The sequence below is a fragment of the Pteropus alecto genome, unplaced genomic scaffold, assembly GCF_000325575.1.
Source record: "Pteropus alecto unplaced genomic scaffold, ASM32557v1 scaffold33, whole genome shotgun sequence".
NCBI lineage: Eukaryota > Metazoa > Chordata > Mammalia > Chiroptera > Pteropodidae > Pteropus > Pteropus alecto.
The window spans coordinates 10,293,357-10,306,852 of record NW_006435762.1 but is presented as its reverse complement, the minus strand read 5'-3'; the positions used below and the strand labels follow the sequence as shown (position 1 = coordinate 10,306,852).

Genomic DNA, 13,496 nt, shown 5'->3' with positions numbered 1-13,496 from the left:
ACTCTTACTCTTTCCTCTCTGTTCCCATTTCAGTCACCCTGGTCTCATCCCAGATTACTGCAATAGCTTCCTGATTTATCTCTCTTCTGCCCCAACGCCTACAATTCATCTCCTTAAGCAAGGAGTGGACCAGATGCTCCTAACTCTTCTTTCTTCCTGTTGTGATGCTCAGATTCTATGAGACAAAAAACAGAAGAATAAAACATGGCAGTTTCTTTTGCTATCCCAATCCCATCCTTAGCCTTGGCTATGATTCAAATGAGGCTTTTAGCTTAACACTTAAAGATTAGCTAGATAGATAAGTAGATGGATAGGTGGGTAATGGGTAGGTATAAATGCATAGAACTGAGAAGGGAAAAGCCAGTTAAGGGCAGATCAGGATGTTTCAGCTACTTCACAATTTCAGTAACTCCACAAATCCCCCAAAGATGGTTTTATTTACTGCTACAATGTATGACAGAGTGTGTATCTTTTTATTTTCATTTGTTTTCAATCCGTGGTAATCTGACTTCCACCCCTGTTCCACGGATATTGATCTGGACAAAATCATCGCATCCCCATTACCGTTCACGCTCATAGACATGCTTCAGCCTAATTTAACTTCTCGGCAGCTTTCGACCCTGTTGAACCTTCCTCCACTGATTCTCTTCTGTCAGATTTTCTGACTCCACACTCTTCCTCCCTTTCGAGTTCTTCTTCTTCTGCCTAATCCTTGTTCCTCGGAGGCCAACGCCAGGCACAGCCTGCTCACCTCTCTTGATAAACTCTCACTAGCTGAACGTACCCTCTTGTGTGATTCTAGCCATCACTCACATGCTGATGACTCCAAATCCACTTCTCTGCTTCTGATTTTCTTTCTGAGACCAAAACCATGTAGCCCACAGCCTACTCAACATCTCTGCTCAAATGTATCAAAGGCACCTGACGAACGTATCCAGACCTGAGCTCGTTGTCATAATTCTACTCCACTTTCTCTATTCTTTAACTCAGACATAGGGATCCCTGAGCAAAAAGCCTCATGTCTCTCTTCCTCCAACCCTCCTCCCCACAACATCTATCTCTCTCCCAACATCTAATCAAATATTGAGTCTTGTTGATTCTATCAAATATCTCTCAAGTCCACCCATTTCTCTCCATCTTCATTGCCAACGCTCTACTCTGGTCATCATCATCTCTTATACAGACAACTGTAACAGCCTTGTAATTGGTCTCACTGCCTCCAGAGTGGAGAATGGAATGCTGCACTTATTCCATTCCCTTCGCTTCAGCCAGAGTAATCTTTCTAAAACTCAGATCCAAACTCATTGACCTAGCTTTGTAAGGTGCTTCATGATCTGGACCATCCTTGCTTGTACATCCTCAGCTCTGACTCCCCCCTTGATGTCAAGACTGGCATCATGAGAAATTATGTACCCAAAATAGGCTTTGTAATCTTCCTCTTAGCTCTTTTTTTTGCACATGCTCTAGGAACATTTCCAGAAGTGTTTTTTCTTCACCCCATTGCCTGGCTAACTTCTGCTCTTAGAGTCTCAGTTGGCTTTTACTGCTTCCAGGAAATTTCCTGAACTTCCAAATCTACGTTGGGTTCCCCTCCTCTTTGCTCTGAAAGCACTTTTCTCCCCTTATCTCACAGTACTGTATTGCATTCGTCTATGCCTATCAGACTGCACACTCTGGTGGCAAAATCAGCATCTGTCTTGTTCTGCTACAGCCAAGTCAACTGGAACATTGCCTGCTACATACTAGGCTTGTCAATAATTTGGCTGCATGAGTAAATTAAATGTATGAGTATATATAATAAATTACTTTTTATTTTCCCTTGATTTCCCTTATTGTTGCTGCTTTTAAAATAACTTAAAAGAAACTCTTTGACAAAAGAATTATCTTATGATGCTACTCTCAAATTTTATGAATCACCTCGATAAAAGATGTTCTGTATGGGAAAGAAAATCCATTTTATAAAGACATTAGAAAAGCACTACCATCTTGTACATCTAAGTATTTCTTTTTAAAAATGTTCTGCCTGGTCCTTCCAAATGTGTTCCTAATTACACAGTAACTCCTGAGACCAATGCGAGGATATGGCATTTATTAAAGTCCAGCAAATCTTGCCAGTACAGTCTAATAACTAAAAATAGAAGAATGCCAATCCATCCACAGCCTCCTCTCCGTTGTGTTAGGTTCTGCAGAAAAGAGCGCTATGATGGCAGATTTCCTCGCGGGCCAGCGGCGTCTCTAGCCTGGCATTTTGTTGGGCTTCTCTTCTGTGTTTTGATACTGGGAAGGAGGAGGTTGATGCCAAGAAGCTAGATGCAATGCTGAGTATCCTTGGCAGAGAAAATATTTCTCCAGTTCTATCCAAATTAATCCTCACAGGCCAATAAATCAATATACAGGAGAATGTGTGATGATTTTGACCATCTGGCACTTTTTTAAGGCATTGATGGGTGTAACAGAAACTACCTAGCTCCATAGGAGCTATGAGTAGCTGGGTATTAACACCGAGTAGCATGAACATGTTCCCCTTCCCCCCTGACCCCACCAACCTGGTCCAGGGCAGAGGGGCTCCTGGCAGCCTTTCAGAATCCTTGCCTTGCCCTTGAGTCAGCCAGTTTGATTTCAGTGTCAGAGAAAACAATTTCAGCCATTTTCCTTACTAATACCTTCTTAAAGTAACAAACTCGACCTAGACTCTGTATTTACACCTCGTCAACTGTTGTGACTATCAGGTAGTGAAAAAGAAAACGGGAGAAAGTCAAAATGTCAGTACAATATTATCAATACAATAAGTGATTTTTTTTTTAACCTGACTTTTCTGTCAAAATGACTACATCAGTTTTTTTGTTTTTGTTTTTGTTTTTGTTTTTCTTTTCCTTAAATAACCCTAAAAGATGAAGTGGGGATTTCCACAGCGAAAGGTAGTGTCAGCATGGGCATTAGATACAGCAGGTAGAATTCTTTAGCACCAGGAAAAAGCATTGCAAAAGAAACTGCTTCTAAACCAGCCTGTGGTATTGCCCTGCAACAAAGGAAAGGGGAAGAGGAAGGAATCTGTATAAACACCCAGACCTCCCCAGCTTGCTTTAGTTGTAGCTGTGAATGCTTCCCCTGGTGGGTAGCCCAGTGCTTTACAGCAGCCCTATCAGGCGACTGTTCCTCCCATGGTAAAACAGGAACATAAATTAGGTAACTCATTCAAAGTCACACCACAATTAAGTGATGGAGTTGGAATTCCGAACAGTCTAACTCCAGAACTCCTACCCTTAATCACTATTCCCAATATAAAGACTGTTTGCATGTTTTGCAGGTCCCAAAACAATAGTAGAACTTGAAGGTTGTTGTCACCAGAAAATAATTCCTTTATCAAAGAGTTTCTCCTAAGTTATATTAAAAGCAACAACAATAAGGGAAATCTAAAGGTTGGGAGATGAAAGGTTAAGAACTATCCAGAAATCCCACTACACTAATATATTAACCGTTATCATTTTTTGTGTTTCTTCCAGTCTTTGTCCAATGTGTATACATAATTACATGTAGTTTCAAAGGCCATTCCAACGACTAGTTAGTATTGAGAAGATAAATACATCAAATGAGTTGTCTTCCAAAAACATACAAAAATTATTTTAATTCTTTCCTCCACATTCTGGGTTTCATTTCCTTTTCTAGAACAATAACAACAACAAAATTTTGAAGAATTCTGATTCACACAGCAGATGTGAGGATTAGAGAACCTGCTGGCTAATTGGAATTCCGAGTTTCACTGGAAACAATCACATGAAAACAAACTATGTGTGGCAAATTCCTATCCCTGATGACTTCTCAGGATACACCAAATTTATCCCACCAACGATCTGTTTATGTGGAATTTTAACTTCTCACGCTCTGCGTCTCTGTATCAGCATTTTCCAAGCTGCATTCTGGAGAACCCTAATCACACACAGACACAGACACACACACACACACACACACACACACACACACACACACACACAGTTCTTCTCTCTCTAGAATTTCAATTTTGAAGAATTCTGATTCACACAGCAGATGTGAGGATTAGAGAACCTGCTGGCTAATTGGAATTCCGAGTTTCACTGGAAACAATCACATGAAAACAAACTATGTGTGGCAAATTCCTATCCCTGATGACTTCTCAGGATACACCAAATTTATCCCACCAACGATCTGTTTATGTGGAATTTTAACTTCTCACGCTCTGCGTCTCTGTATCAGCATTTTCCAAGCTGCATTCTGGAGAACCCTAATCACACACAGACACAGACACACACACACACACACACACACACACACACACACACACACAGTTCTTCTCTCTCTCAGAATTTCAAGATGAATACATTTAGGAACTACAGCTTACATCCCCCTCGTAGAGTAAAAGGTCTATTAGAATGATTGTGTGGATTAACTGGGCCGATGTATGTAAAGGGCTTAGAATTTATAATATTGAGAACTAAGGGACTGGATGTTAATGTTATTTTATATTCATAACTGAAAAAGAATACCTCCCAGGTTAGACAGAGGATGCAGTTCCATAAACTGTAAACTGTGTGGTTCAGAAGTATTGAAAAACAAAAATATTGGTACTAGTACTCAATGTAGATGTTCTAGTTGCCTCTGGGTTACAGATGCTTTCTTGTTTAATGGAGCGGGCCAGCGCTGCAGATGTTGGCAGGCACCTGGGCAAATAACCTGAGGCTCTCACCAAACAATGTGCCCGCAGATTAGCTACAGAAACGTGGGGAGGAAAATTGAAAATGATAGGAAGAGGAAAAAAGGGCACAGGAAGCAGGAAATAATGCAGTACAAGGCTTGAGCAGGATGTCAGAAGGCAACCAAGAGGAACTACTAATAAAGAATCTAAGGTAGTTTTCTATTCTTTTCTTTCTATTCTTCCTCCTCGCGAGAGTTAAAGAGGTCACATGACAAGGGGCACAGCCAGATTCAGCCTGTTGTACCTGATGCCAAACCCCACATGTTTTCTTCTCTACACTGTTTAGATTGAGAAAGAGGTGTGCATGGTAAATCCATTTCTTATCTCGTAGAGATTTTATTAATTTTGAGCCTTCCAGTTTCAGTCAGTAAATCAATTTATTAATAATGTTGCCACCAGAGAGACTCAGACTTGTAAAAAACTGAAGAATGCTTTGAGTCAAACCTCCATCTAATCACTCCTTACATTGGTCATTCCATTTCTGTTTGAATAATTCTAATGTTCCAAAACCCATTCTTCTCAGAAGAAAGTAGCCCATTCCATTTTCAGGCAGTTTCATACTGTTTGATAAAAGTCTGTCCCCCGGGAACTACCATCGATTTGTCCTAGTTCTGCTGTCTGCACAAGGCTAAGCTGGCTTGCTCAGCTCTCATCACCCCTCTGACCTTGCTTTACCAGGTAAATTGCTTCATAAACAAGGTTACTCTTGCCCTATCATTGTTGACTGAGTAGATTCCAATATGTCAATGATTCTCACTATGTGGGACACCCAGGACTATATCCAGAGCTCAAACTAATTCTGACCAATGCTCTCCCCCGCCCCTCCCCCCCGCAAAATTCTGACCAATCCAAATTCTATGATTGCAGCCCCACGTTGAATATATTCTTTGGGCAGCCATACAGAATCCTCAACTAATACTGAGCTCTTAGTCAACAAGAGATGTGATGAGCGGGGACATTTCGGCCACTCTTCACCAGCCTAGGCAATTTTAAGGCAATGAGGTCCCAAACAGACTGCACATAATTTCACTATAACAAAAGTTGTTCATTGTGTGGCAAATATTTTACCCAAACTTGCATAGTGATTTTTTATTCCTCTCAATGCAAGGGGTACTCTCTTTTCTTTTGCACATATAAAACAGGTGGATTGATTGGTTGTTTGGTTGATTGGTTCTTTTTTAAAGTTTAGATCCAGTAATGGTTAATCAGTGGACGGCTAAAGAGGCAAAAAGAAAGCCAGACTCCTTTCAGGCAGAATCCTAGAATTTTTCTAATTGACAATTATGGTTACCCACAAAACTGAAGGTGTCTCTATTTTAATTCAAGGATGACCAAAATAGACTTGGTGAATGGGAACTGGTTATATGCTACTATTCTTTAAAAATTTCCTGGTTCTAAACTAATTTTCTTATTTTCAATATTTTAATCTAATTAATATTTAATTTTGCCATTTGTCAAATATACTTTAAATTATAATTTTTGGAGATCGGTGAACAGGCTAGAAGACCCCTTTAAAAAAAAAAGAAAAAAAGAAAAAACATTGTAATCCTGAGCTAAGATCTTCCTTTCCTCTTATTCTGATCTTCTGAGTCAATCTGCATAGACAAAGAAGCCTGAGCTATTTGCCTAATAAACCCAGTTTTCTCACCTTACAAATGAGAAAAAATAATGTATAGAGGAGTTAAAGTTATTTGTTCCAGTTCACAGGGGTAATGGCAGCTTCTAGCTCATACTTCTTCCAAACCACTTACACAGATTATCTGTGTTAAAGAATTCAGAGAAGCAAGAAATTATTCTAATGTGGGGGTCATTAGAAAAGACATCATAGAGGAAATAAAATTGAAAAGAAGTCAGCATTTTAAAATCAAATTTCACTTTTTTACCAAAGTAACACATGCTAGCAAGAGAAAATCTGGGAAATGCTGAAAAGTATAAGAAAAGGTGATGGACAAATTACACATAATCCCATCACATGCAAGCAGTGCTATTGGTGCATTGCTTTGTAGTCTTTTTACCCTAGTATATTATTTGTTGTTGTTTTCTATCATTGTGATCATACTACTTATCATGGAATGTTATAACTCAAGGACTATTTCATGTTGTAATGAACTCTTAATAAATACTGTTTTAATTGCTACAAAACAATCCATTTTTACTATAATAGTCTTAACTTTCCTCCAATTGTCGAATAATTAGATAGAAACAAAAGATTTAAATGAAGAAAAGAAAGATATTTGGAAGAAGATACGTATTTACAGAAAATTAAAATACCAAAATACTCACAAAAGTGTCTTTGAGCTTTGAAGCTATGGATGATTTTTGTTCATTCTTTATATTTTTCAATGTTACAAAAACACGTTTAAGAACCTACTTTTATTGACCATTTACCATGTGCTCTATGCCTCAGATATATTTTTCTCATGTAGTTATCACAATGACTAACCAAGATCACTATTATGTCTTCATTTTAAAGGTAAGGAAAATGAGACCTAGAGAGGTTAAAGGACTTGTGGGTTGGAAATGGAGCCAGAATTTGTTCCCAGGTTCATCTGAAGAGAAAGCTACTGTTCTGCGCCATCATGCTGCATATCCCAAGTTTTTTATAAACATCTACCATTGTTATCACCAAAAAGCTATTTTTTAAAATGAAAATGGATTGCAAACAATAGCTCATTTCTGGTGCAAGCAGTAATTTATCGCCTGTAGAATATAAAACACAATCTAAAAATCCCAGAACAGCTAAGAAAATCATCAATACATTAAATCCCCTCGGTCATGTCTTAAATGTTTAAAATTCAAATATGTTTCAGGTTTCTCTGAAATTGATTAGAAATAGAAAAAGAAGCAATGTTAATTGCAGTTACGTGAATGAAGTCTGGATTCTGAGATGGATGAAAATTGATTGTGCTAAAAGTAGTCTTCTGTAATTAAATGAAACTGTGCTGTGCACTTTAATTAGTCAGCAAAACTCATCCAAAGCGATAACAGAAAGTCCTGGTGTATCTCATTAAATGACAGCCTGGCTGCCCCACCTTCGCTGTGGCTCTGTTTCCCACAGCAGTCTTATTTATGCATCTCTTGCTCTAATTTGAAACTGCAGGAAAGGTGATGCACCCTTTTGTAACCCAGATGTACACATTATAAAATCCTCCTCATACTTTCATTCAGAAGGTTTGTAATAGCTTTAAATTCTAGGGACTCTCACTAGGGAAACACGTAACTGCCTTAGAAGTACTTGAAGTCATTGACATTTCACATCACCCACCAGGGGGCTTGGGAAAGTCAGTAAACATTATAAAATTCACTTGACAGATTTCTCTTAGTGTCTATGCAGACATGTTGAACATGCATCTTTGAAAAGCTATTCAAGAAAATGAGTCTCTAGAAATTTTCTCCTAACTCTTCAGTATATAAATGTTGAGCTTTCATAGTATTGAAAAAGGAAAACTAATTTATTTTTCTTTTTTATTGCTGTTTTTAATCTTTTTATAATTATAAAATCAATGCATACTCAGAAAATTCAGAAAGTACGGAAAAATGTAAAGAAGCGGAAAAACATCACCTATCGTCCCTTCATTCAAAGATAGATTGCCCTTAACAAGATAGCATATTTTCCTCTAGTATTATATCTAGCCATTGCTTTTGTGTATCTGAGATTACTGTTTGAACAATTTAGTATTCTATTAGAATTCAAAATTTCATTGAAAAAGAAATTTTGAATTTTATTCTTAACCTTAACCTAGATAAGTGGTGGCCATTCCACATGCTTCTAGCATCCCAGACATGGATTGTCAAGAGTCTTCATTGAGAAAATGCCCCCATTGAAAGGACAGGACCCATTTCTGTGGTAGGAATGAGTATTCTAGATATAATCAAAGAGAACAAGACCTATTTATTTAGTAGCCTGGAATTAATCTCACTGGGCTTGCCTTCATTCCCTGAACATTTATATGTGGAAGAGATAAGGTTATATTTATCATTCAAAACAACTTTGAAGAAGAGTTCCCGTCACAGGACAACCACTACCCAGACGTCAGGGCAGAGTGGAGGGTGAGATTGGGAGAATCAAAAGGTGAAGGGCGACCGCAAGTCAGGTTGATGGTGTGCCAACAAGTCACTAGACTTAGATCATAGAAATTGAGATTTGCAGTAAAGAGTATGGATCTCAGCCCCAGACTCAGATATTCAAGGAATACCCACTTCTTTGTTTTCTTTAAGGAAAGTAAAGTGGTTTCTAAGCATCTGTCTTACCACACTGTCAGGTAACTTAGTTTCGAGCACCAAATCTGGAAAGCTTATGTGGTGCCAAAAAACAAAGACAGAGTCTTCATCCTCTTATTTGTCACATTGACTACTAACTTCAGACCAAGCCCCAAGTGATTCCTTGAAATCCAGTTTCCTTCTATTTCCCTGACACATGGAGATCAGCGTTCAAGTCAGCACCCCCACCACGCCAGGCACACCCTCTGTCATCCTCTTGGTGGTTCGGCCAATTTGCCAGGGAAACACCTAAAAGCTAAGCATCAGTCTCCCACCCATCTCAGAACCCCCCATCCTCCTTCTCTTTCCTTACCTCTGAAAAGTTCCCCTTCCTCCTTAAGTTCTTTAAGATACTTGTCCCTTTTTTCTCCTTACAGGACACCTAAAGCATTCTTTTTAGGCTTAATGAAATAGAAGCACATCTGGGACAAATCTTGCAGAAAAGGTCTGCTTCCATCCAGGAACTCACATCTCCTCTGAAGTAAAGAACAAATGGCCCAATTTCCTTTTTAGAAGATGTAAAAGAAAATTATATGGAGAAAATATCATTTCGCCATAGAAAAAAACCTTGAAGAAGACTTAGTGAAGTTCGAAACCAAAGCCAGAGTCCTTCATTCTTTAACACCAAGTTTGCCATAAGCTGCTAAGTGTGAGTTTGGAAGCCAGACTAGGGTTCAGATCCTGTGCATCCCTAGTTTTGTGACCACAACCCTCTAGGCTCAGTTTTCTTCTAGCACAGTGCTTGGAACAGAGTAGGATCAACTAATGTTACTTTCCTTTGTCTACAGACAGCTGCCTCCCGAATCACTGCCCAAACAGTCCCAAAGCTGTTGCTCCAATTCCTCATATCCTAGGAGCAATTCAAGGAGAAAGCACCCTTCCTAAAATGTGTGTCTGGTACCCACATTTGAAATTGTTCAAGTAATGGATATGTGATCCAGGTCCTTCAGATGGTAGCTATTTTCCTGCTGGAAAAAGTCACAATTAATCCATTTCAACACTTTGACCACTGAGTACCCTCCAGAAGCTCTTCAACGTCTGAGTTGGATGTGGCCAGTTTCAACATTTTATTCCTCCTTAGAATTCATTTGATCTATCAGTAAAATTGTCTTCCTGGAAATAAACCAAATGATATAGCATGTTCTTAAATCCTTCTCTCTTCATTTTTCCTGTCTCTTAGTCGGACACAGAGTTTTGGGATAAGATGCAAGCAGAATGGGAAGAAATGGCCCGGAGGAACTGGATATCTGAGAACCAAGAAGCCCAGAACCAAGTTACAATCTCAGCTAGCGAGAAGGTGACCGATTCTCTTCCTATACATGCTGACCGATTTTTTTAACCTCTTTGGATCATATTTTTATAAATTAGTTGATAACAATTTGTGAAAAATACAAGAAGCAAGCAGACAATTTAATGTCAATCTGACCTAGAAGAAATTCTGGTAGATGAAAACAGTATAATCATTCAGTGTGTGAAGGCAGCAAAACTGGAATGGAATATCCTTATTTTTATCAATGTTAAAACAGAAAATTTGGCAGATGTTGGATCCTGACTGTGGGCTAGTTGCTGAACTAATTGACATTGAGGGTAGGTTGGAACAAGAACTGGGCTAATTCCATAATGCGTTTTGTCATCAGTCATGCCCATGAGCATACAGAAGTTATATCAATGGGCAGGGAGTAAGGCAGGACTTAGGACTGTATTTCACACTTGGTCATTAGACAGCTAGCAAAAAACTCAGTGGTAAAGATACCTTTCACACAACCAGATCAAGTCTCAAGGGGATTCCTCAGAAATAGTCTCTGACAGAAGCCCCAACAAATCTGTAAGCACAGTGAACAACCAGTCAAATTACCCATGAAGTCCCAGTTGCCCCTAGATTTATGCTTTTAAAAAACAGTTGAAAACAAACAAACAAACCTTGAGAAATAAGTTTAAATGACTTGAAAGATACAAAGAGATGTGGAATTTTCTTACACAGGGTGGGGGCGGGGGGACATATATAGTATATATTTATATTATGATTTTTGTAGTGGAAAAGGTCTCAGTAATATTTAGTTCTAAGTAATTTCTGTGATATGTAGCTCAATCCAACTGATATTTACTTGTGTCTACTTTGCACTAGATACTGGAGAAATGATGTTAATAGTTTCTGATTTTAGGGGATTTGCAGTCTACATAGTCATTAAATAGTCTCTCTCTTCCCAATGTTCTGTGTCCCTCAGTAGGCCAGGCAATCTCATAAAATCAGAACAACCATCTCATTAAAAATGACTGTCTCTTCCACAAAAAAAAAGAAAGAAAGAATGAACGAAAGAAAAGAAAAAAGAAAAAAGAAAAACTACACAAGAAGAACATTGATGCAGATTATCAGACTCTGGGCTATAATCCTTGAACCTGAGACATGACTGGGACCTTGAGTTCCTCACTCCTGGGACCACATATCTGTAACACCACTACATAAGCTGGTCATACCCTGTGGCTTTTGATAAGGGGTTTTGTCTTTCTAAGCACCTATGAAGAATAAAGGTCTCCATTTGTTCTATTTCAAAACCTTAGCATTATCAGACTAGCTTCTTTGTATCTATCAAATTAAAAAGAATTTTATGATAATCTATGCTAGTAAGGTTACCACAAATAATGTCTCTCAGATACTTCTCATGAGAGTTTAAATTGAGACACACTTTCTCTAAAACAATTCACCCACATATATCACAGGCCTCAAAATATTTCAAAGCTTTTAGCCTAATAAAGCCCTCTAGAAATTTATCATATGGTAATAATCAGTGCAGAAAAAGATTTGAGATGAGGCTTTCACTGTAACTTTATTTATAACGATTAAAAAAGTGAAAGTAATCTGAATGTTCGTCAGTATGGTATTGATTAAATAAATTTAAATATAATATAAATAACTATAATAACTAAAACTAAGTGGGGCTTAAGCTACAAAACGGCATATATAGTATGAATTTGTTCATTTAATTTATGTACTCATACAAAAATACTAGAGTATTTGTACATTCTGCATTGTTTAAATTTTTACCATAAAAGAAGCTCTATAACTTTAAAACATGCATTCTCAGTAGGCAATATAGCCACCAATGGGGCAAAAACTGGTTTGAAGAGTGGAAGGGCAAAAAAAATCTTAGATATTACAATGGTTTATTAGCCCTCAAAAGGGCCACAGTCCATAAACAGATGTACACTACGTTGTATCAATACTTCAGGAAGACTGGGTGGCAGCACCTAGCAAAAATATGTCCAAAAACTATTTTAAAAATTTTGGGGGGGAAGTGGCTAAAACAAAATGAACAAAAGAAATATCAGAAGAAAAACAAACTCCAAAATATTTGCAGGGATCATTTTTAGGTTGCAGCATTGTGGGTAACTTTTTATATCTTTTCATATTATTCAATAACAAAATAACGTCTAAAATTTAAACAATGAAAATGTACATTCATAATAAGGAAAAAGCAGTAATTGAAATTTAATTGCAATTAATTTAATTACACTAAATTAAAATTTAAAAAGAACTTACTGAATGTGAGAATCTTCTTGTGCTGGCCCTTCTCTGTGTTGTAGGGATATTACTTCCACACTGAAAACCCCTTCAAGGACTGGCCGGGGGCATTTGAAGAAGGCCTAAAAAGGCTGAAGGAAGGAGACCTGCCAGTTACCATTCTGTTCATGGAGGCAGCAATTCTTCAGGACCCTGGAGATGCAGAGGTTTCATTTCCCCTTCATCCTGCCATGCTCAGAAAGTGGCCTCATGTCCAAATGAGGGACAGATAGTGACACAGAGCTCTACTGGGTAGCATTTGCATCAAGTCGAGGTTCCCAAGGGAGTTAACCTGCTTTAGTCTGATATAGCCTGTTTTCTGAGCAAATCTTCAGGGCTCCAAAATAAAGGGCGGGGACAGAAAATGAAAAATTAAAATTGCCTACCTGGAAGTTCGGCAGTTTTTAGAGGGCAGTGTATATTTTTATCTGGGTCTAGAGTCACACCACATCTCACCTTTGATTTACTCATTTCACATTTATTGAGCACATACTATGTCCCAGGGATTGTCCCAGGAACTGGCTTAAAACACTGAAGAACTAGAAAAATCGAACAGTTGAAAAGGCACGTTAGTGGTCTATCTAGAGAGACGGATAAATAAATCAGTACAGTGTAATAAATACAGTGTCAGAGTATGCACAGTAGACTAGGAGAGCAGAGAGCAAGGCGCCTGACCCAGCCTTCCTCTACCATGAATCCAAAGCTGAGTTTTGAAGGACGATTGATTAAAGACAGTAGGGGAGTCAAGTTGTTGTTTAGAGAGAATGTTTTGTGGATGAGCAGAGGGACTTGAAACATTGGATCAGAGGAGAGAGGGGAGGAGAGAACGCCAGGAGAGGAGGCAAGAAGAGGTAGGCAAGAGTTTGAACTTCACCCTGAAAGCCATGGGGAAACACTAGGGAAGAGGGACACATTTTGATCTGCGTGTTAGAAAACCCCTTCTCTGAG

The 13,496-nt window shown here is 38.4% G+C and overlaps 1 protein-coding gene across 14 annotated transcripts in view; it reads left to right on the top strand.

Moving 5' to 3' along the window:
* The window catches only part of PEX5L (peroxisomal biogenesis factor 5 like), a 199,162-nt gene that overhangs the window by 173,415 nt on the left and 12,251 nt on the right, over positions 1 to 13,496 (top strand). For all 14 annotated transcript variants that reach the window (XM_006910861.1, XM_006910867.1, XM_006910864.1 and 11 more), the window contains 2 exons: positions 10,170 to 10,286; positions 12,572 to 12,715. In XM_006910861.1, the coding sequence (XP_006910923.1) occupies positions 10,170 to 10,286; positions 12,572 to 12,715 (261 nt within the window). The remainder of the gene's footprint in view (positions 1 to 10,169; positions 10,287 to 12,571; positions 12,716 to 13,496) is intronic.